The sequence below is a fragment of the Argentina silus genome (genome assembly GCF_951799395.1).
Source record: "Argentina silus genome assembly, chromosome: 4".
NCBI classification, from domain to species: Eukaryota; Metazoa; Chordata; class Actinopteri; order Argentiniformes; family Argentinidae; genus Argentina; species Argentina silus.
The window spans coordinates 16,003,743-16,024,884 of NC_139658.1; the positions used below are offsets into that span (position 1 = coordinate 16,003,743).

Sequence of the window (21,142 nt, forward strand, 5' to 3'; positions counted from 1 at the left end):
TTTAATCTTTAACTATTTGTATTGTTGTTTTTACTGACTATGCTTTTGTTATACTTTCTATTTATCAATCTATTCTTCTTTTCTTCATGGAATGTAGTGTCTTTGAGTACTGAGAAAAGTGCTATACAAAATAAATGCGTTATTATTATTATTATGTTCAGATCTCTGTTCTGTGTGGACACAAATGCATACAGACTTTAAATAAAGCGGGGGATTCCGAAAATGTAGACAGGATGTGGGCACAGGGGACGGAGAGACACATTTTTCTATTTTTAATACCAGGGGCAGACGCACCATACCACGATTGAATATTGAAGTGAACAAAAGTTGCATGTTAATATTCAAAGCTGACCCATGAGTTCTGTTTGTTGCTCATGTGACCGTCTGGGTTTGAACACAGATTTCCCATGCGCTAGAAGACTGTGTTAGCCCACTGAGCTAAAGCCAAGGCACCTCAGTCATCATATAAAGGCAGATTTATCAAGTGTTTGCTATTATTTTGCTGGTATTCTATTGCATTCATCAACAGTGGCAAAGGCATTTGCTTTTTCAGAGGGACAAGAGAGTTGCAACAGATTGCCTGGTTCACCTCTTTAGAAGCATTTGAATAGCCATGCATAAAGACCAGAGAAATTCTTGACATATTCTCTCGGGTAGTTCCATCCCCCAGCATGATGTTTAGGAGTTTGTCAGTGCACAAAAGCAGATTTTTCATGGGCGGAGGATTAAGGAATTGCAGTGATTGTACTAATTTGCGGTGGCCACTTACTTACATACAACTGTTTATTAAATATGCTGCAATTGGCTTCATTGTGGTGTGCGCAATGAAAATCATAATCTAGTTGCGGCTATAACTGTGGCCCTTGATAAATCTGCCAATGGTAATACATGTAATACACACATACTTCTCAGAGCCAAATGCCTGCGTTGGGGACATGTTCATACGTGTTGCAATGAGTCAGTAGAGCGTACCATGGACTCCTCACAGCCAAGAAAGCTGAAGTAATAAAGGGAGACATGGTGATTGGTCAAAATGCTTTTATACTAAAACAGCGACATAATAGTTGGATCATAGTCACCTGAACATGCATGCACACACACAAGTACTCAGAGAATTCAACCACACACATACACAAATACATGCACAGTAACTGTCCCACATACATGCTCCCTCTGCTTCACAATGACACGTTCAGTTACATCACACAGGGTTACACATTGTCACGGTGAGCGTAAAGATCTTTGAACACAAAGCATATAGTATGAAAGTGCATCGAGTAACAAGGATGAGAACTATTCAAAATGATGTTCTCTATCACATTTGCTTTATAAGGTATTCTCGTGTAATTGAATAGTATTTCTGCATTTAAATGTGTGTGTTTGAGTGTGAGTTGTCCTAGTCTTTGGGGTCATACATTGGTCCAACAGTATTGATACTTGAACCAGAATCCAATCATTTTGATTGATTCCATGGCACAGAGGTTGATGGTGTTTAACTGTCCCTAAGCCACTGTTCCAAGTGATGTTTTTATTTTTCTACTGATTTGCACAATGAAATGCCTGAGATTAGCTAGAGAATAGTTATTCTGTATGTGACTGATGTTATCTGTTGCAGAGATAAAAAAGAGTTGTTTCATTTTTGGTATTTTGTTAAGCCACATTAGGTAAGGAGACAGTGGTTTATTATTCGTATGTATAAAATAACATGACATTTTAGCATTACCAATGATTTTATGGATTCAGATGTTTTATTGGTAGTATTGTATAGGTACCTGATTACTATACATTTGAATCCTGAATGGTTATTAGGTTTTACTCCAAATAGGAGGCAACTGTGAAACAAACTTCCTATGCGGTATGTCTGTTCGATTGCAGATTAGATTGCAATGACAAACTTGTTATTATGATTATTAAAGCTGCATTAACTCCTAACTGGTTGATTTGGGCTCTTGGTTTTATTTGAATATTGTTGTTACCTTATTTAAAGAGTGAGAACTATCCATCACAGTGCTCGTAGATGCATCATAAACTCATACTCTATTAGACTGTTTGATTGACACTGAGCAAAAGCTATGGCCAAAGTGTCATACATTCACGTAAAAATAGTGATTAAAAACTCTCCCACAAGGAACATAAAAAGGGCTCTGATAACATGGAGATTCCAGTTAAGGATTATTCATCTTTGTATATCAAACAGGTGTAACCCACCCACCCCTAAATGTGTATTTTTGCCAAAATGGTGTATTACTTTTGGGAGAGACTAAAGGGACCTTTCTGACCAGCATCCCATTGACAGTCCTGCTAGGTAAAAAAACTGATCCTTACCATAACCACATTTTTACCAATTCGGAAATTAAATATTGGTTTGCTGGTCAGGTCAGGTCCCCTCAGTTTTTCCCCATTACTTTTTGACAAAATGTTGTGAATATTGAATCATTTTAAAACATTAAGATACAATTCAGATAAATGTAATAATGGACAGCATAACTGGGAAATTTCCTCCCAAATACAAAGAACGTGATTGTGAAAGCAATCATTCTATATAGTAAATGGAATACAACTTCATTGAGACAACATTAAAACAGTTAAAAGTTCTTTGTTAAGCCAATAATAATGGTTCTATTTCAGTTAAAGTGGTTGAAAAGCTTTGACTCGAAACGTTGCCCTTGTCAGTCCTCAAAAAAAATAAAAAGTTAAAATTCTTAGATGTGGTTCTACCCCCTCCCAACAGGGTTTCTCTACGCTTCATAATGCTGATTGTGTGGTTTCCTCCTCCAGTCCAAGGCTACTGCAGGCTTCTTCAGTATAAGGCTACTACGGTGTGTTGCAGCAATGTCATGTTCAGAACAGGGAAGGAAATCAATAAAGCGGACTCAGCTTTAGCCACTTCACATGCTCGCTGTCATGATCCTTCAACAACATGTACTTTTGTAAATGTCTTTAACCTATTAGTTCATGCAGTTGAAGGGTCCACATATTGTGTGCATGCTCAAAGTATATCATCTGAATTGCAGATTTGGTCTGAGGACTTCTGTATCTGATTTTGGTTGTATGTTTAGCTCACAGTGCTAGTTCCAGAGAGCAAGGGCGTATCACAGGTTTAAAATGTCCCTCTCTGGCCTCTGTATGTCCACTGCATCCAGGCCTCTCATAGCTTGGCCCTGTCCACCATACAGCTCGGTCAGGTTGTGTTACATTGCAGTTGCACGTCCCAGATTAGCAGATTGCTATATCATATGTGTTTCCTATGTTTTCAATAGTTCTCCAGGCGCTGAGAGATCTGTATCTGTGCAGCGGGACTGCAATGTAGATAACCTGGGATGGTCTCAGTCTCATCTGCCGTGCAGGGTGATCTTGCCCTCAGTGTCCAGCATGTGGATGATCTGCATCTCAAAGTCAGCGTTGTGCACCCCGGTCTTCCGGAAGGCCCCAGCGTACTTGTTTTCTTCCCAGTAGTGGTGCCAGTTCCCCTGCTGGTCTGCCCCGTAGCCAAACACAGACACCTGGCGGAGGGAAGACAACACTTAGCATGCGTAATGTAACTCTAATGTAAAGTTGTCTACATTGCAGTCGCACTGTGCAACGCACCAGATCTTCACACAACTCGAGACATGTTTAAAGGAACAATTTGCAACTTTGCACCACCTGTGGCAACAAGGGAAATTGCAGCTGAATTCAACAGCTGCCCCTCAGGCAGGATCATTTAGAAATCTTCAAGCTACTAACAGGCTCGCCTGCTATTTTTGCAAAGCTTTTTTTATTCAGAAATTGCTTTTTATCCAGAAATATCAGTAACTGTTAAAAAAAAAAAAACTTTAATATTAGCATTAGTGTTCTACCCTACAGATACAGTATTTAAGGCTGTGGGTGTCTGAACATGCAGCACTCTCACCTCATCACAGATGTGGAGGGCGAAGATGATGGTCAGCATGCCAGTGGATGGGTATCTGCCATGACGCTCTGTCCACCGGTCGTGGGTGTACTTAAAGAACGCTGGATTCACCACTATTACCTGATAAGTTGGGCAAAAAGTTGTAACATGATTTCATGTCCTATTTAATTGATTGAATGGGTTTGTTCACCATAATAAACCTTACCTTGTCTTTGTCAGCTTGTACTCGGTCTTTCACCCTCATATATGTACTGTAAAAACAGAGAAGGGACACACAAGTTAACCTACCTTCTGATACTAGTCAATAATACCCAGGAACATCCACTGGCAAACCAGTGTTGACCAGCTGGTGCTACTGACCAGGCCCTGGGGATGAAGAGTTAACTAGTGAGTTAAACAGTGATATACTAGTCAGACCCAAACTATACAGGAGCTAGTAGCAGAGTGGAATAGAATGGACGTACGTTTTGATCTCCCCTGTGGACAGAGCGCTGGCCACCCACTGCAGGTCACGGAGTTTGAAAGGCAGCAGGACCATGTGGACCCCAGGAGCGATGTCCACGGCACTCTCAGGGTACATGAAGTGGTGCGTCGTTTTGTTCCCTACGTCCCCCTCGAACCCAGCTGTAGTGGCCTTATTCATCCTTTACGCAAAGAGAGAGAATTACCTCCTGATCAGCCTGTGAAGTGAGGTTATCTTGCCCTGCGGTGGTGTGGTGTGTCAGTCAGTCAGTGTATGTGTGTGTGTGCGTGTGTGCCTGTAGATGGATTTGGTGGAGACAGTCATGTGCTAGTGTATGGGAACAGAACACTATCTTACTAGTGACATGTGTTAACATGTGGCTGATACAATGACAGTGTTCTTTGATCTTCTATTAGTGAATGGTGATAAATGCCCCCCTCTCTGAGCCCGGAACATTTACAGTTGAATGAGCATGCCTGGTGGAGGTCCTGAGGACATCGCGCCTCGTCTGTTGATAATACTTGATTGTAAATTCCTATGCTACTGTAATTTATATAGTATAGGCCAATAGGCTTCTCCCATCAATGTTTCTGATCTTCTATTGTTTATGACTTATGGTAAAACTTCTATTTGTTTCCAACAGTTTGTTTATTTTGTATGTTTCTTTGAAACTATTCAATTGGTTAATTTGTTGATACACTCATTCTTCCTATTTGCCTCAATGTGATGTTGTGCGGTAGTTAAAGGTTGTGTTAAAACAGCACGACATGACCTGGTCACGATTTTCACAGAGTTCACTTTAAAGTCTAATGTTCATGTGCATAGTTAACAACACGTAGACTTGAGTCATCAACATCAGGTATCGTACCATGCGGAAACTCACGATTTATTGTAACTCATGCTTGGTCATAGCATATTGGGATTCTTAATGGAATCTAGGATCAGGTATGATCGAGTGTCTGTCACACAGGAATAAGCGAATCATCATCAATCATCATTAATCAAATCATATCTTTTGGAGTCAGATATAACGTAATGTTAACTTGTGTTAGTTGGTCATGTAGAGTCTGTTTTATCATGTCCATAACCATCTGAAGTTTACTGGGGAATAAATGTAGTTCTTTATTCCTATTCCGTCTAGTCCTTTTACGAGTCTTCATGTGTATTAGATGAACATGCTTGACCCTGACTGTGTTAGGACAACGATGTGGGCTCCATTTTAACAGCGTCCTTGAGTGGCCCAGCCAGAGCCAGGACTTGAACCCGACCAAACATCCCTGGAGAGACCTGAAAATAGCTGTGCACTGATGCTCCCCATCCAACCTGACAGAGCTTGAGAGGATCTGCAGAGAAGAATGGGAGAAACTCCCCAAATACAGGTGTGCCAAGCTTGTAGCATCATATCCAAGAAGACTTGAGGCTGTAATCGCTGCCAAAGGTGCTTCAACAAAGTACTGAGTAAAGGGTCTGAATACTTATGTAAATGTGATATCAGTTTTTTATTTTTAATACATTTGCAAACATTTCTAAAAACCTGTTTCCGCTTTGTCATTTGGGGTATTGTGTGTAGATTGAGGAGGAAAAAAAATAATTCAATCCATTTTAGAATAAGGATGTAACATAACAAAATGTGGAAAAAGTTAAGGGGTCTGAATACTTTCCGAATGCACTGTACTTATTAGTGGGCTGGCAGCAGCAAGTCCAACTATTGTTCTTCAACATACTTATTATTATTATTATTCCAATTCTTCCCAGTGCTACTCCTCCTACAACTTTTAAGCTATAGCTATATTTACAGTATCCTATGGAGCTTTCTATAGCTTGCTATGTTTGTCTCCAGATATTTTCATTGTCATCGTATTCTTTGATTGTGATGCAATCACTTTACCAGCATATTTCAGCATACTTATTTGCAAGCTTGCAAGTCCAACTTTTGTTCTTCAACATACATATTATTATTAGTGGGCTTTTTCAGCAAGTCCAACTATTGTTGACATACTTATTATTATTCCAATTCTTCCAAGTGCTGTTCCTCCTACAACTTTGAAGCTATTCACACCAATCCAACTTTACAATGTGCAGAGAGGTCTAACTCACGTTGCTAAGACTTTTGGTTTTGATACCTGTTCAACTTTAAAACTCTCTCAACTTGAAAGTGCACTTTTTACCATGGGTCTATGGGAACCAAAATATGAAATGTTTAACCACTGCCACTCGTCCTATTCAAACTGTATAATGTACCAATAACTCCCAATACCAATAACTATTAAACTATTAAGCTATTTGTAACTCCAACAACTCCCATCCAGTTAACATGGTGGAATGTTAATTTAGAGCAACCTTCTGATAGCCATCATTGTTACTGCAACTGAGAGAACATTCAGAACTCTGAATAAAAACAACAGGAGACCTGCAGAACACATTCTTAGAACGATTACAAAACAATGCACTCTCTTGACGACCAGTTCTACCCCACTGAAACCACTCTCAACTACTTTTTCTGATTGGTTTCACAATTTCGAAATTACAAGCCTTTTTATACATAATCCCCCTATTTCAGGCTACCAAAAGTATTGGAAAATTGGCTTGGCATGTGTTTCTGGTTAGTCAAGTATGTTCCGTCACATCATTTGTGCAGGCATAAGTGCTGTCAATGTCTAGTATTGATTCTAGACTTTGCATTTGCCTTTGGAGTCTGCTATTGGTGTCTGTCAACATGAGGACCAGAAATGCATCAATGAAAGTCAAGAAAGCCATTATGAGGCTTAACTATCAGAAAAAATCTATCAGAAACATAGTAAAAACCTAGATTTACCAATATCAACAGTTTGTAACATCATTAAAAAGGAAAGAACTTCAATTGCAAATAGGCTGGTAGGCCAAGGAAGACTGCTACAGTGGATGACCGAAGAATGCTCACCATAATTAAGATCTGCGCCACAGATCAGGAACACTCTCCAGGAGGTAGGCGTGAATGTGTCAGAGACTACCACCCGCAGAATACGTCACCAGCCAAACTACAGACGCTTCACTGAAAGGTGACCACTAGTTATCCTCAAAAAGGATGGTCATCTTACACTTTGCTAAGAAGTCCCTAAAAAGCTTCTAGAGGTCTGGATAACGGTCTTGTGGACAAATAAGACGAATATTATCATGTACCAGAGTGATTGCAAGAGGAAAGTTTGGAGAAAAAAGGATATGCCCAAGATTTACAGCATACCACCTCATCTGTGAAACATTGTGGAAGGGGGGGCTATGGTTTGGGCATGTATAGCTGCCACTAGAACTGGCTAATTTGTCTTAATTGATGATGTAACTGCTGACGGTACAGAAACATCTTGTCTGCTCGAGTACAAGCAAATGCCTGTAAGACAATGACCCAAACATACTGCCATAGCAACTAGGGAGTTTTGCAGGGCCAATAAGTGGAATGTTCTTGACTGACCAAGTGAATCTTAAAATTTAAATCCATTTGAACATGCATTTCATTTCCTGATGACACAAAACAAACAACTGAAGATGGCTGCAGTATAGGCCTGGCTGAGCATCACCAGAGAAGATACCCAGCGTCTGGTGCCGTCAATGGGTCACAGACTTAGTTATTGCAGTTATTGCATGCAAAGGATTGTTGACCAAATACGAAATATGAGTGCTTGTAAAAATAAATAAAAATGAAAATGATTGGCATACCGTATGACACTGGTGTGGGAGTCTATCAGTGGGCCGTTGTGTGACCCCAGCAGGTTCCCAGAGTTCCCCACCACGGCACAAGTCCTGCACTGGCTTGGTCTCGGTTGCACATCCATGGCAGGGGGAGAGATGACCTGGAACAACTTCTCAATCACCTCTTCTATCGTATGATCATCGTTAGATTGCTGCAAAGCCTAAAGGGAAAGGTTCATTGTTAAGTTTGTATACTATTTTTGACATTGGATAAAAGTGTTCCGCTAAGAATAAGAAATGCTATGGCAACAATGCCTATGCTCACCTTTGGCTTCAAACAAACACAGGCAATATCTGTATTATGTGCCATATGTAGTATGCACAGAGCACCATATTGGCTAATTCTGATACAGCTACAAATGGGAAACATTGAGAGCTCAAAGAAAAAACAGGAGGAGTTCCCATTTCAGAGAAGCACTTGAATGCAGCAGCCTAAAAAATCTGGCAGCTCCACATGCACACACTGAGGAAAGCTTGGGCTGTGGCTTGATTTTTGTGGACATGTTGCCTTAAGATAATCATTAAATATATTTGAAACTTTACAGGCTGGCCCTTTCTGAAACTCAAGATACACAGACAGGCTGGTGTTCCCCAGCAGAGGCCACGTGTTAAATGTTCCCCTTCATGACCTGCCCGCCTTGCTGTGGTTATCTTATTACCTTGTTTTGGCATTTGTGTGTGTGTGTGTGTGTGTGTGCACGCCCCCCCCCCCCACCCCACCCACCCATGCTTTTTAGTGCCATGGGAGCTATCACAAAGCAGAGCTTAACTTAGCCCACTAACAGTGTTGCTTTCAAAACCTGAAGGCCTCTAATTACATTCAATTAAACCATATTGAAACACATGCTTAGACTGGAGCAGGGTTGGCTGGGGCTTAAGTTCTCTGTCTCTGCTCCTTCTCTTCATGAATGTAATCACCCTGACGATTACAGAGCACGGAATCCAGCGCAGTAGGTTTTAATGACATTTGCCTAGGCCATGATGGTAGTAACAGAGCACTTCTCATTTTTGCTGTGTCTGTCTTTTCCAGATGTTCTCTGTGTGCTACGATAGAAGAAGTAAAGCGGAAACCTTGATGTTCGCAGCATGAGAATCCATAGGGAAGCCGAGTCCCTCATAGGATTAAACTGATGAGTTGACATGTTATATATATTTGACATGGCAATCAAAAGTTTGGAATTGTTGCCAGCCAAAAACACTCTGTTATTTTTTTAATGATGGTGCATTGCAACAAATAATAAAACAATTCATACCATAATTTACCAACATTCTATATACCAATAATTCTAACACCAATATTTACTTTGTTTTGGTTTCTGTACCAATGCTTTTCTGGCTCTATCTTTACTTGTACATCTTCAAAGAATTACTGCCTATACGTCGAGGAGTACTGCTGACTTTTACAACTGAGGAATATCATCAGTCTAGTGTTACTTGCAGATTACATGAGTAATAGGATATTACTAATGTAGCAGTAGTGATGAAAGTCTTTTGGAAAAACTTAACAGCATGGATATACATCTTTAACAACTTCAACTCTCCTCATAATATAACAGTGCTCTTACACCACCATGATATAGTCATGATGCAGTGGAGGTAGAAATCAGAGAACAGGCTCATTGTAATGCATGGAATGGATTGAGGAATGGTATCAAACATGTACCAATCCTCATTCCATTCCATGCATTACAATGAGCCTGTCCTGCGATTTCTACCTCCACCAGCCACCCATGGTGTGATTATACTGTATGATGATATATATACTTATAATGATGATATAATGCTCTTTAGTATTTAGTAAGAAGTCCTGTTCTTACCAGCCACCACTTCAGTGCGAGGGGGTCCATGTTGTTGTCTTTGTCTGAGAGGAAGGGATGTTGCTTGGGGTCGTAGTGCTGGCCGAACCACTCCGAAGTCCCTGTGTTCGCTACGCATGACCCACACCCGCAAACCCGGCTGGGCAGCGTGGTGCTGGATGGGGGTGGTGCTGGCGTTGGTTTGGCGCCAGGCCCTGGCACAGTCCTAGTGGTGGCATGGCTCTCTTTCAGAGACAGAGACAGGATGCTGCCCTTCTGAATGGTGTGGGTGGCGATCATGACAAAGAGGATGCCTCCGAACACAGCCATCAGGCACAACTTCTTCTTGAAGAGCATGGCTGGGACAACAAAATTGCTCTTCCTTCCAGCCAGAGGGAAGGGGGACTTAGAAAGAAAGAAAAAAGAAAGACTGTTTATTTGCCATGCAATCAATTCACATCAATTGTTGGAATTGTTTTTTTTGCACACCCCCCGAGACAACACACACGCACTGCACACCCCCCCTCCGAGACAACACACGTGCACACCCCCCCAGGGAGAACAGAGCGCTGGGCTCTGGGCACAGGGTCAGCCAAGTCAGCGCCCCTGGAGCAATTCGGGGTTAAGTGCCTTGCTCAAGGGCACAACGGCAGTGGTAGGGACCTGGATATGATGCCAGCAACCCTCCAGTCACCAGCTCACATCCAGAACCTACACAGACAAGTGGTATCCAGATAAAAACAAACTGTACAAGAAAAGGATACCTGAGTTTCTGTTAGCAGAACTGTCCCAGTCCAGTTGAATCCTATGTGGCCATGCTGATCTGCTCATGCAATAGTGATTGACCAAAGCAACAAGAGGGGAGCGACACTCCCAGGAAAGTCTGCCTGACTCTGCTCAAGGCCATAAGCAAGGAAATGAAAAAGACAGGAGGGGAAAAAAACAGCCTTTGGTTTCTTAACTTCCTGTCGGGCCAAATTAAGGGCTATCATTGGTGGAACGTCCTCATGTTTCTCTCCAGAGCGATGGTCTGCATGTGCTGCACAGTCTCCAGCTCCTGCAGAGGGTGCATACACACACACACACACACACAATCAGTGCAATGTTTCGGTGCAACCAATCAAACAACTCAATACAAAGAAAGAAATTAATTATTCCAAGAGGCAAATATTCAGTCGACCGATGTAAATGTAATGTAAATGACTGCAGCTGTTGATTAACTGCCAGATGAAGGGCTATATACATTTCTCTGAAAATCAAACTCATGTCACCTGGCATACATATATATTATATATACACTAACAAAGTTCTCATAGCAACAGCATGTTAACTTAACACTCCCACATCCACATTGTTCCCACATCCTGTCTAAGGGAATCTTGGCACTCAGCTTCAACACAGCAGGAAGAGCGTCATTTTATTTAACCTTTATTTTTACAGGAGAATCAGACTGAGACCAAGACCTCTTTTGTCGGTGCACCCTGTCCACAATATTTACACAATAACAAAAACAACCCATTAAAAATACAACACAGTTCAATACATCATAAAACCACAATATTAGGAGAAACAATCACATCCTTCACCAAGGAGGTCCTCAATTAACACCCTAAATTTCCCATGTGGCATCAGAACATCCTACTGAATTTTTTTCTGTAGATTGTTCCAGCAGTGAGGTGGACCATAACTAAAAGTGGATTTACCCAATTCGGTGGAGACCCAGGGAATCTCAAGAGTTAACCAACTCTGAGAACGGGTTAGGTCATTTATGTTGTTGAATTTTAATAATGAGGTTAGGTAAACCAGGAGTTTATGTAGTAAGGCTTTATACATAAAAAGGGAGTAATGAAGAGATTTACAGGATTTTAACAAGATCCAGCCAACCTTTTGATAAATAATGCAATGATGAGTATTAAAACATCACCTGTGATAAAGCGAAGAGCGCTATGGTAGATGGCATCCAAAGGTTTAAGAGTAGTGGCTGCTGCATTTTGGTAGATGATATCACCATAATCAAGTACTGGCATGAAAGTTGATTAAATAATCTGCTTTCTGCTGTTCAGGGAAAGAAGCCCACCTTAAATTGTAGCTTTTCAACAAGCTCCTCCGTATGTTTTCTGAATGCATGCTCAATGGGGGCACCACCCAAAGTACATATGCATAAATCAGATACATTTTTCTGTGATTTGGTAAATAACATATTTTGTCTTTCCAGCATTAAGCACCAACCTCAGCCCAACAAATGCTCTCTGCAGGACAGTGAACGCATACTGTAGCTCAGAAAGAGCCTGGTCAATCGTGGGGGCAATAACATATACAACAGTGTCATCGGCATATAGATGCAGGTTATAGTTATTTACAGATAATCCGATATCGTTGATCTAAATAGTAAAAAGAACCGGACCAAGAATTGATCCTTGTGGAACACCCTTCATTATGTCCAGAAAACCTGATTTAACACCATCAGTTATGACACACTGTGTTCTCTCCATGAAATAATTTCCATCTACATTAAGCCTGATCTAGCCCTATTATACAGTGCCTATAGAAAGTCATGATACCCCTTTGAAATAGTTGAAATAAAAAAAAGGCGACAGTTCTGAACATTTATAAAAAATGAAAAACAAGAATAGCAGGGTTGGAAAAGTCATCAGTCCCCTGATTTAATACTTTGTAGAGCCACCTTTTGCTGCAATTACAGCCATCAATCTGTTTGGATATGTCTCTACTAGCTTTGCACACCTAGATTGGAGAATATTTGCCCATTCTTCCTTGCAGAATTGTTCGAGTTCAGTCAAATTCCGTGGTGAGCAGCGATGGACTGCTCTCTTCAAGTCCATCCACAGATTTTCTATCGGATTTAAGTCAGGGCTCTGACTTGGCCATTCACCTTTCTATCCTTAAGCCACTGCGTTGTTCTTTTGGTGGTATGTTTAGGATCGTTGTCGTGTTGGAAGGTGAATGACCTGCCCATCTTCAGCTGTCTAGCAGAGGGACGCAGGTTGTCCTCAAGAATTTGGGTGTACTTGGCAGCATCCATTTTCCCTTCAATCCTGACCAATTGCCCAGTCCCCGCTGAAGAGAAACATCCCCACAACATAATGTTGCCACCACCATGCTTCACAGTAGGTATGGTGTGTTTTGGGTGGTGTGCTGTGTTTGGTTTTCGCCAAACATAGCGCTTGGAGTTCAGTCCAAAAAGTTCAATCTTAATCTTGTCTGACCATAAAACCTTTTTCCACATGGCAACAGAATCTTCCAGGTGTGTTTTTGCATAGCACAAACGAGACTGACTGTGGCACTTTTTCAGAAAAGGCTTCTTTCCTGCTACCCTGCCATACAGGCCAGTTTTGTGTAAAGCTTGTGAGATTGTTGTTGCATGCACAGACAGACCAGCCCCAGCCATAAAGACTTGTAAGTCCTTCAAAGTTGCCTTTGGCCTCTTGGTAGCTTCTCTGATCAATGTTCTCCTGGCTTGGTCATCCAGTTTGGACAGACGGCCTGACCTAGGCAAGGTGTTGGTGGTGCCATACGCCTTCCACTTCTTAATGATGCTCTGAACGGTACTCAGAGGGATAGCTAAAGCCTTCGAAATCTTTTTGTAGCCTTCACCTAACTTGTGCCTTCCTACAACTTTATCCCGGAGGCCTTTTGAAAGTACTTTTCCAACCATGGTGAATTCTTTGCAGAACCATGCACTTCTAGTAGTGGAATCCTCAAGAAACAGCTGGTTTTATTCTGAAGTAATCAAAACCACTACAATTGATGTCAGGTGGGGGGCAATTAGCCTGGTGTTTGATCTGGAAGTTGATTGGTTGCACCTGAGCAAGTTTATAATGGTATGCTCTAAGGGGCTGATCACTTAACCAAACCAGGTATTTCACTGATTAATTTTTAATAATTGTTTTTTTTATTTTCACTTTGATGAGGGTTATAATGTGTACATACAGCTCAAAAAAGTTAGATTTGATTTATTTTAATTTCCAGGGTGTAATGTGACAAAAGGTAAAGATTTCACAGGGTATGATGACTTTCTATAGGCACTGATATATATATATATATATATATATATATATATATTAAAAAAAATAGGCCCAGTGAGTTCATACATTTTTCTGAATATATGGTCCCAGCAGGAATTTCAGACAACCTTTAAATGAGTAGGTAATGGTCAACCGTGTCAAATGCCTTGGAGAGATATAAGTTATAAATAAGATATAAATAAAACAGCACAATGTTTTTTTCTGATCGAGGCAATTTAACACATCATTTAAGACAAGTGTAGCCACTGAGACTGTGCTATGATCAGGTCTAAAGCCAGATTGGTGCACATTTAGAATAGAATGCAAAGACAAAAAGGTTCTTAGCTGGGAGTTGACCCGGGACCCTAATACTTTGGAAAGGCAAGATAGCTTGGATATTGTGCGGTAGTTACCTAGGTCAGAGGGGTCACCACATTTATGGAGAGGGAGCACATAGGCTGCCTTCCAAACCTTGGGGATAGTACCTGAGATAACAGTCAAAGTAAAAATGTGTGTCAATGACTCGGCAATCAGGGGGGCCGAAAGCTGCAATGGGCCTGGATCAAGCATCATAGGGAGGACAGCAAAAATAACACTACTCCACCCTTCCTACCACCTGCTCTCCCTCTGAATCACAATAATTTAGCAATAGTCACATTGGGGATCCTGTGGATAACACACACAGCCCGCGTGTAGCACCATCCATATCCATCAGGACACACACGTACTCACTCACTAACTCCTTGTCTGAAGCCCAGCTAAGATCAACATCCTCAGAATCAGGCAGGCTGTGTGTGTGTGTGTGTGTGTGTGAACCTGATGCATGTCAAACATACCAACTCCCACGGCGGTGGTGGCCCATCCAGCGGCTGGGAATCACTACACTGAAGTCCTCCTGCCTCTGGGCCCAGACTCTGTGGTACCAGAGACACACAATCCCTCGCATCGCAATAAGCCTGCTGCTGCCTTCCCTCTGGCTGCTCTGTCTCTGGAGCCAGTTCAACCTGTGACTGAATCTCTGCATATTCCCTTGGCCAGGCAGGCCAGTCTGTGCCAGAGGAGTCAGCAGCCCTATCAGACACTCCTTTCCCTCCCTTAATATCAACAGCATCAGTCTTAGACTCCTCCTGGTGTTAGGACGAGGAGTCCTATACTCCTGGTGTTAGGACGAGGAGTCCTATACTCCTGGTGTTAGGACGAGGAGTCCTATACTCCTGGTGTTAGGACGAGGAGTCCTATACCCCTGGTGTTAGGACGAGGAGTCCTATACACCTGGTGTTAGGACGAGGAGTCCTATACCCCTGGTGTTAGGACGAGGAGTCCTATACCCCTGGTGTTAGGACGAGGAGTCCTATACCCCTGGTGTTAGGACTAGGAGTCCTATACTCCTTCTGATGTTAGGACTAGGAGTCCTATACTCCTTCTGATGTTAGGACTAGGAGTCCTATACTCCTTCTGATGTTAGGACTAGGAGTCCTATACTCCTTCTGATGTTAGGACTAGGAGTCCTATACTCTTCCTGATGTTAGGACTAGGAGTCCTAACTCCTACTAGTGTTAACAACAGAGACTCCCTACCTTGCCTCAGGCTAACCATACTAGCGCTGTAAGCTACTTTACACAGGCTAACTACACTAGCACTTTAAGTTCCTGTATGCAGGCTAACTGTACTAGCGCTGTAAGCTAATGTACACAGGCTAACTAGGGAATGTTGGAGCCGAGGGAGGGGGTGAGAGAGGAAAGGGTGTAACAGGAAGCAGTGCGAGATGGAGGGAGGTGGGGGTGAGAGTGTGGGATGGATGAGAGGGTTAGGGATGCAGGGGTGGATAAGAGAGGAGGTGGTCAGAGAGGGGAGAATTCCCAGGGATCAGCTGATCTTCAGCTGATTCAGAGAGGAAGAGCTGTTAGGTTGGATCCGCTGCTTGTGTCCCTCTGTGTGTGTGTCTCCCTATGTCTGCCTGCTCCTACTGCAGCCTCGGCCAGCCAGCACAACCCACCCCGTCAGGGTTCCCAGGCCCACACACTCACACATTCATTATTCAATCAAACGACAGCAGGAAACCGTGAATTACAGAGCGGGGGCGGGGGCAGGAGCACACACACACACACAGTTGCGCTTATCTGCCCAAACATATACACACAAGTATGTTTAAAGTAGTGGTAAATTCAGGGATATCTTGATTACAGTTCTGACCATGGATAATCTGCAAAGGCATGCATACTTGTAAGATTGAGGACTGTGTTGGAGTGAGAGCTTTCATAAGGAGATTTAACTACAACTGGACCATAGCGAAGCTGTTATGGGAGGTTGTGGATCATGGTGTAAGGGCCGGGCTTGTGAAAACTAAACACCCCACCCTGTATCAAGTAACAACAAGTCTGAACATCAACATTGTTATCAACATTACAATCATCTGCGGGACTGTAGATAGGCCACACACTCATCTGTTACACATCACTTCATTATTCTTTACCCTCCTACTTGAAGGAATTGTCCTGATAAAGATGAAAGGTACATTCTCAACCTGCTCCCACTCTGAGGAGTAGCTGATGCTAATGCTAATGTCTCTAGACATGGGCGGGCCACTAAACCTGAGTAACGTGTCAGTCTCTTTAGTACAACTTTATAGTCTGGATTGTCAAATTGTAGTGTCCAGAAACAAGTTGGGGAAGAGAAGTTCACAAACAACCAAAAAACAACTAAAAAGTAAAGAGCTGGGGAAGGGAATAAACAACAACAAATTACTTTATAGAGGAGTTGGAATTAGATACTGTTAGCAGTGTTTAGGGTGGCAACGGTGGGTTTGTTCCTGTGCACTGGCCAGCCTATCAGAGGGTCACGTGCATCATGTCTGTTGGCACTCACAGAAGAGTGACAAACTGGGAGGGTTGTTATCTTTTGAGTACACACACACACACACTTCCTCCTACTGCAGGATGCCTTTCACACCACTAAAAATGGAAACATCCACCCCCCCCACCCCCCATGTTTTGAGTCTGCCGAAATGAAAAACAGCTGCTTGTCACTGATGTGCTTTCACTATGGTGGAGAGGAGCCATCTTGGTTCTATATGTGAGACAGTAGGGGAGACAGCCTCAGCAATCAGTTACTTCTCTATCACAGTAAACCCCAGTTTCCATTGACACTAACATAGTATTCCTCTAAAGAGGACCAGTGTGTGGAGACAGATTTGATATAGCTACATCAGAACATCTGTTTCTTTCCTTCCTGAGAACAGCTGTCTTCAATATTTAAATAAAGTGAGTGGATTTGATATCCATGGCTTGAGTTGGTAGATTCAAGCCAATGCAGTGCCTTGGTTTGGGTTATGCCTCCCACTACATGGCCAAATGTCCATTTAGGACAATCCCCTTATCTATATTCAAAGGCAGAATATCCTTATAAAAAGCATCCTTACATTAATTGATATGCAGTATTATGACAAATTTAAACAGTAATTTAAAAAAATGTCCCCTTACATTCTAACCAACAAAAAAAAAAGCTTTGTGTTTAGGCGAGCGACTGACTTTACGCGTGCCAAATACAGGATGAGACGCTTCCTGGCATTAAGTTACCACATGATAGAATAGTTACCGCTATAGTAAACACATGATAGAATAGTTACCGCTATAGTAAACACATGATATAATAGTTACCGCTATAGTAAACACATGATATAATAGTTACCGCTATAGTAAACACATGATAGAATAGTTACCGCTATAGTAAACACATGACATGATGGAATAGTTCCATCTATTTTTAGACGACTCACTAGTCCCTATCACTGGGTTCGGGAGCATTAACTTCTAGAGCATATTCAAGAAGCACATCTTTTGAAAGACTGGAATTACAGCGCCCCCCCACGCCCCCTCCAAACTTTCTGCCCCCAACTCTTTATGTAGTATGGTGTCATTCGGGCGAAGTTAAGACACCCAAAAGCTTCTCAGGTTATCTGACTAGGCCTATGTTACGATGCAAACCCCTCAAATAAGTCGGATAAAAATACATGATAGGGGGTTTTCATCTTTCATGAAAAAGCCATCAAATGTAGCCAAGTATCTGGAAGGGCTTGAAACAGTAATTATTCGACTGAGTGAAGTAAATTGGTTAGTTAGCTTAGCTACTCCTGTTAACAATATATTGCTCGCTCCATTTCCTTTACATCTCTGAACTATCTAAAAAAAAGCGTAGTAGTAGTAAAAATAGCACAAGTAATAGCATAATTAAAAGTAGACATACTTACATCGTGTAGGACGACTCGGCAGCGTGAGTAACTGTTCTTTGTAAAGCGGATTTAAGAGTGGACATGATCTCCCTGCCGTGCCCTGCCTCCACGCTCGTGTACGTGCGTGCGTTCGTATGTGCGTGCGTGCGCGGGCACGCGCTGTTTCAACTTTTGCTTGTGCAGATTACTGTCGGATATTCCATTTAGCATACAACATTAATTTCCCTCTTGTATTGGTTGATTTACCCACGTAGCTTAAATATTCGGTAGGCGTATATTCCACGTTTGTATTCGGTTTTCTTATGCATTATAAATCATAGGCGTACAGTATGATTATGAACTTTGGAAACGTGTAGTGTTTGTATGGCATATGGCCTAGATATATCTTTGGGAATGTTTGGGCCCTAAGGGCATATAGGTTTTATTGTAGGTATAAAGTGGAACTTCCCTGTAATATCAGAGGAGTAACCTTTTCACAAAAAGAGGAATGAGATGACATTCGGTTAGCAAAAAAGGCAAGGTTCTAAAGTATATCTATGCGAGGATCTAACGAGACGCAGTCGGAGGATTACATTTTTTTTTTTAATCTACTGTACAAAAACAAACAAGAATGAATTAATGAAAGGTTGCAGGCAGTAAGGTTGATCAACAGGTTCAACACACAATTCTTGATTATTCAACACACAAAGTTATTATGCACACCACTCTTTCTATGTGAACATCCTTTGTTGACACCCAAATGAATGAAGTAATTTCAGCAAAATAGGGCGAAGCCTGGGTTTAGAGAGCCTGGGCTTAGAGAGTTTTGATTTGAATATGTCTAATGACATGTATGTTTTCTATCTAAGTTATTTTAGATAGTAAGTAATGTTCGTTAAATAGATAGTAAGTAATGTTACATCAAAGTTACAGCGAAGAATTAGGTCATTTCCTGCCTTATTGATCTGTCAGTCAAGGAGTCGTACATACATATTTCAGATTACAGCTGTAGGTTGGAGGCTGGATGGACCTGCAGCTTACTGGAACACTGTAAACACTGCGCTGTAAATCAGCTGGCAAAAGGGCAGGCCAACCTAATGGTGCTTATCTCCCCGCTCTGCTTCCTTGCTTGTGTCTGGCTTATGTAGCACCTAGATAACCATCCTCTTAAGAATCTGGAGAATGGGTTTGTAGCAAGCCATGCAGTCTCTTCTGAGTACAAGGTTTACTGTAAATTAATTAGCATGAAGCTAATTGGAAAGATACAAGGATGATTGAGGGGGGGGCGGGTAATGTTGGAGATCTAAGGGGACCCCCAATACCCACATGGTAGTGATTGGGGAAAACATTAACCTCCATGTACTCCATACAACCAAACACTTAATTATAGACAAGATCAATTGGCCAGACAAGGGGGTGGTTTTCCGCTGTAATACAGTGATTGGGGCACTGCCCTGCATAGGGTGCCATCTTTGGTGTGAGACTTTAAACTGAGGCTCTAACTCTCTGTGGCGTTAAAGATCCCATGGCAACAGTAGCCATGTCCATTCATCTGGTTAAAGCATATGGCTGATTCTACACAATCATGGCATGGGACTCTTACTGACATTAGCTTACCCTTTAGGTCTGAAAGCATCTGACAAATGAGTGTAGTGTTCCGATCGAGAACATAACAGTTATCTCTTTAGTTATCTCTATAGTTCAATCTATTAGTGTCCCTTTAATTTGAATTTGCATACTGATGTTACACATTGATGAAGAAAATGTTTTCTGTTTACTTTCTCTGTTACAGTTTTTGGACATCATACTTTACCATGATAAGAGAGAACTAAGCAAAGAGAAGATCTGGCTAAACCTTTACCTTTACCTTTATCTTTATCTTTATCTTTATCCTTTACCTTTAAAACCTTTATCAGGGTTTACCCCGACCTCATACAGTGTTCTCTTTGCTTTATAGAATGAACAGTCTCTGTCCTTCCAAGTTCAATGTTTGGACATTGGCCATTTCCCAAACACACTTTGTTCTCTCCAAGAAAATAAACCACTCTTACAACAGGGAATTGGATACTTTTAAATTAGACAAAGGTTAATATGAATGCAGAGAATTTGATTACACAGCTTCTCTAATGGACAATACGTTAAATTGCAATTCCTAGGTATGGGACTAAAGTTTGTACATTGTCTATATTGGGAATTAGTCACACATATTTAACAAAAATGTATAAATTGGTAAACAAATCAAATGGGAGAAATCTCAAATCAGCATTAAGAATAATGTTATACTGAATGAGGTATCCTGCATATCAACTCAACTTCTTGGTTACTCAAATAAGTCCATCACTATCAAAATTCATTCTACCCATAAACTGCTCTAGATACAGTAAATTAGATTTAATCTTTGCCTGTTGGCAAGAAATAGCACTTGGACCAGAACCTTGCTGTGTTACTGCAATGAAACGTATACTTACTTATAGTGTGGTTAGGCTCTTATTTCCATGATATTGCAGCATGCAGGAAATGAGTCATGTTCAAACCTCCAACAGACATGCTTGCTAGTCAGCTTGTCTAAATCGGAGAGAAACTGTAAAAGGAAAAAATAATTGACTTCATCAGTCTTGAATTTTTGTTGAAAGTCTAAAGAAACAGCTCTAAAGTAAATATGACCTTGTTGATGCTGTATAGCTCCAAGTTGGCATTGTTTTGCAGTGTACAAGATGGTGATCATAACGTGAGAGGGCATGTCAGTATATGTGTGAGGATTCTTTTTTTTATCCAGAGAGCAGAGAGGTTGGTGGAGCAGAGAGGTTGGTGGAGCAGAGAGGTTTTTGACCACTCCCCTCTTTTTTTGTTTCATTTTATGCCCAAATGAAATGATTTATATTTTATTATTTTGTAGTTATTGTTTTCGGAAAATGAAATCTGTTAAACAATTAATCAAGTTAAATGTTAAAAATCTTGAATCCTGCAATTGTCATAAAAGTACTCAATCATTTAAACAACCAGATGTTCCTGAAGTATTGATAGATGTGCAGAATGGTA

General features: G+C 41.4%; 1 protein-coding gene across 2 annotated transcripts; it reads right to left on the minus strand.

The window, feature by feature from the left end:
• Window positions 1-1,021: 1,021 nt before the first annotated feature.
• On the minus strand, window positions 1,022-20,792 carry st3gal8 (ST3 beta-galactoside alpha-2,3-sialyltransferase 8). 2 transcript variants are annotated; one of them, XM_083669133.1, is made up of 9 exons: window positions 20,768-20,792; window positions 20,572-20,684; window positions 10,639-10,931; window positions 9,896-10,279; window positions 8,046-8,239; window positions 4,357-4,536; window positions 4,098-4,143; window positions 3,893-4,012; window positions 1,022-3,503 (listed from the first exon to the last, which is right to left on the minus strand). In XM_083669133.1, the coding sequence occupies exons 4-9, from the start codon at window positions 10,229-10,231 to the stop codon at window positions 3,333-3,335; spliced, it is 1,047 nt and encodes a 348-aa protein (XP_083525259.1). In that variant the 5' UTR covers window positions 10,232-10,279; window positions 10,639-10,931; window positions 20,572-20,684; window positions 20,768-20,792; the 3' UTR covers window positions 1,022-3,332. The 2 variants fall into 2 exon arrangements, with proteins under 2 accessions (XP_083525259.1, XP_083525258.1); XM_083669132.1 differs by lacking the exons at window positions 20,572-20,684; window positions 20,768-20,792 and adding an exon at window positions 18,143-18,244.
• Between the last annotated feature and the right edge of the window lie 350 nt (window positions 20,793-21,142).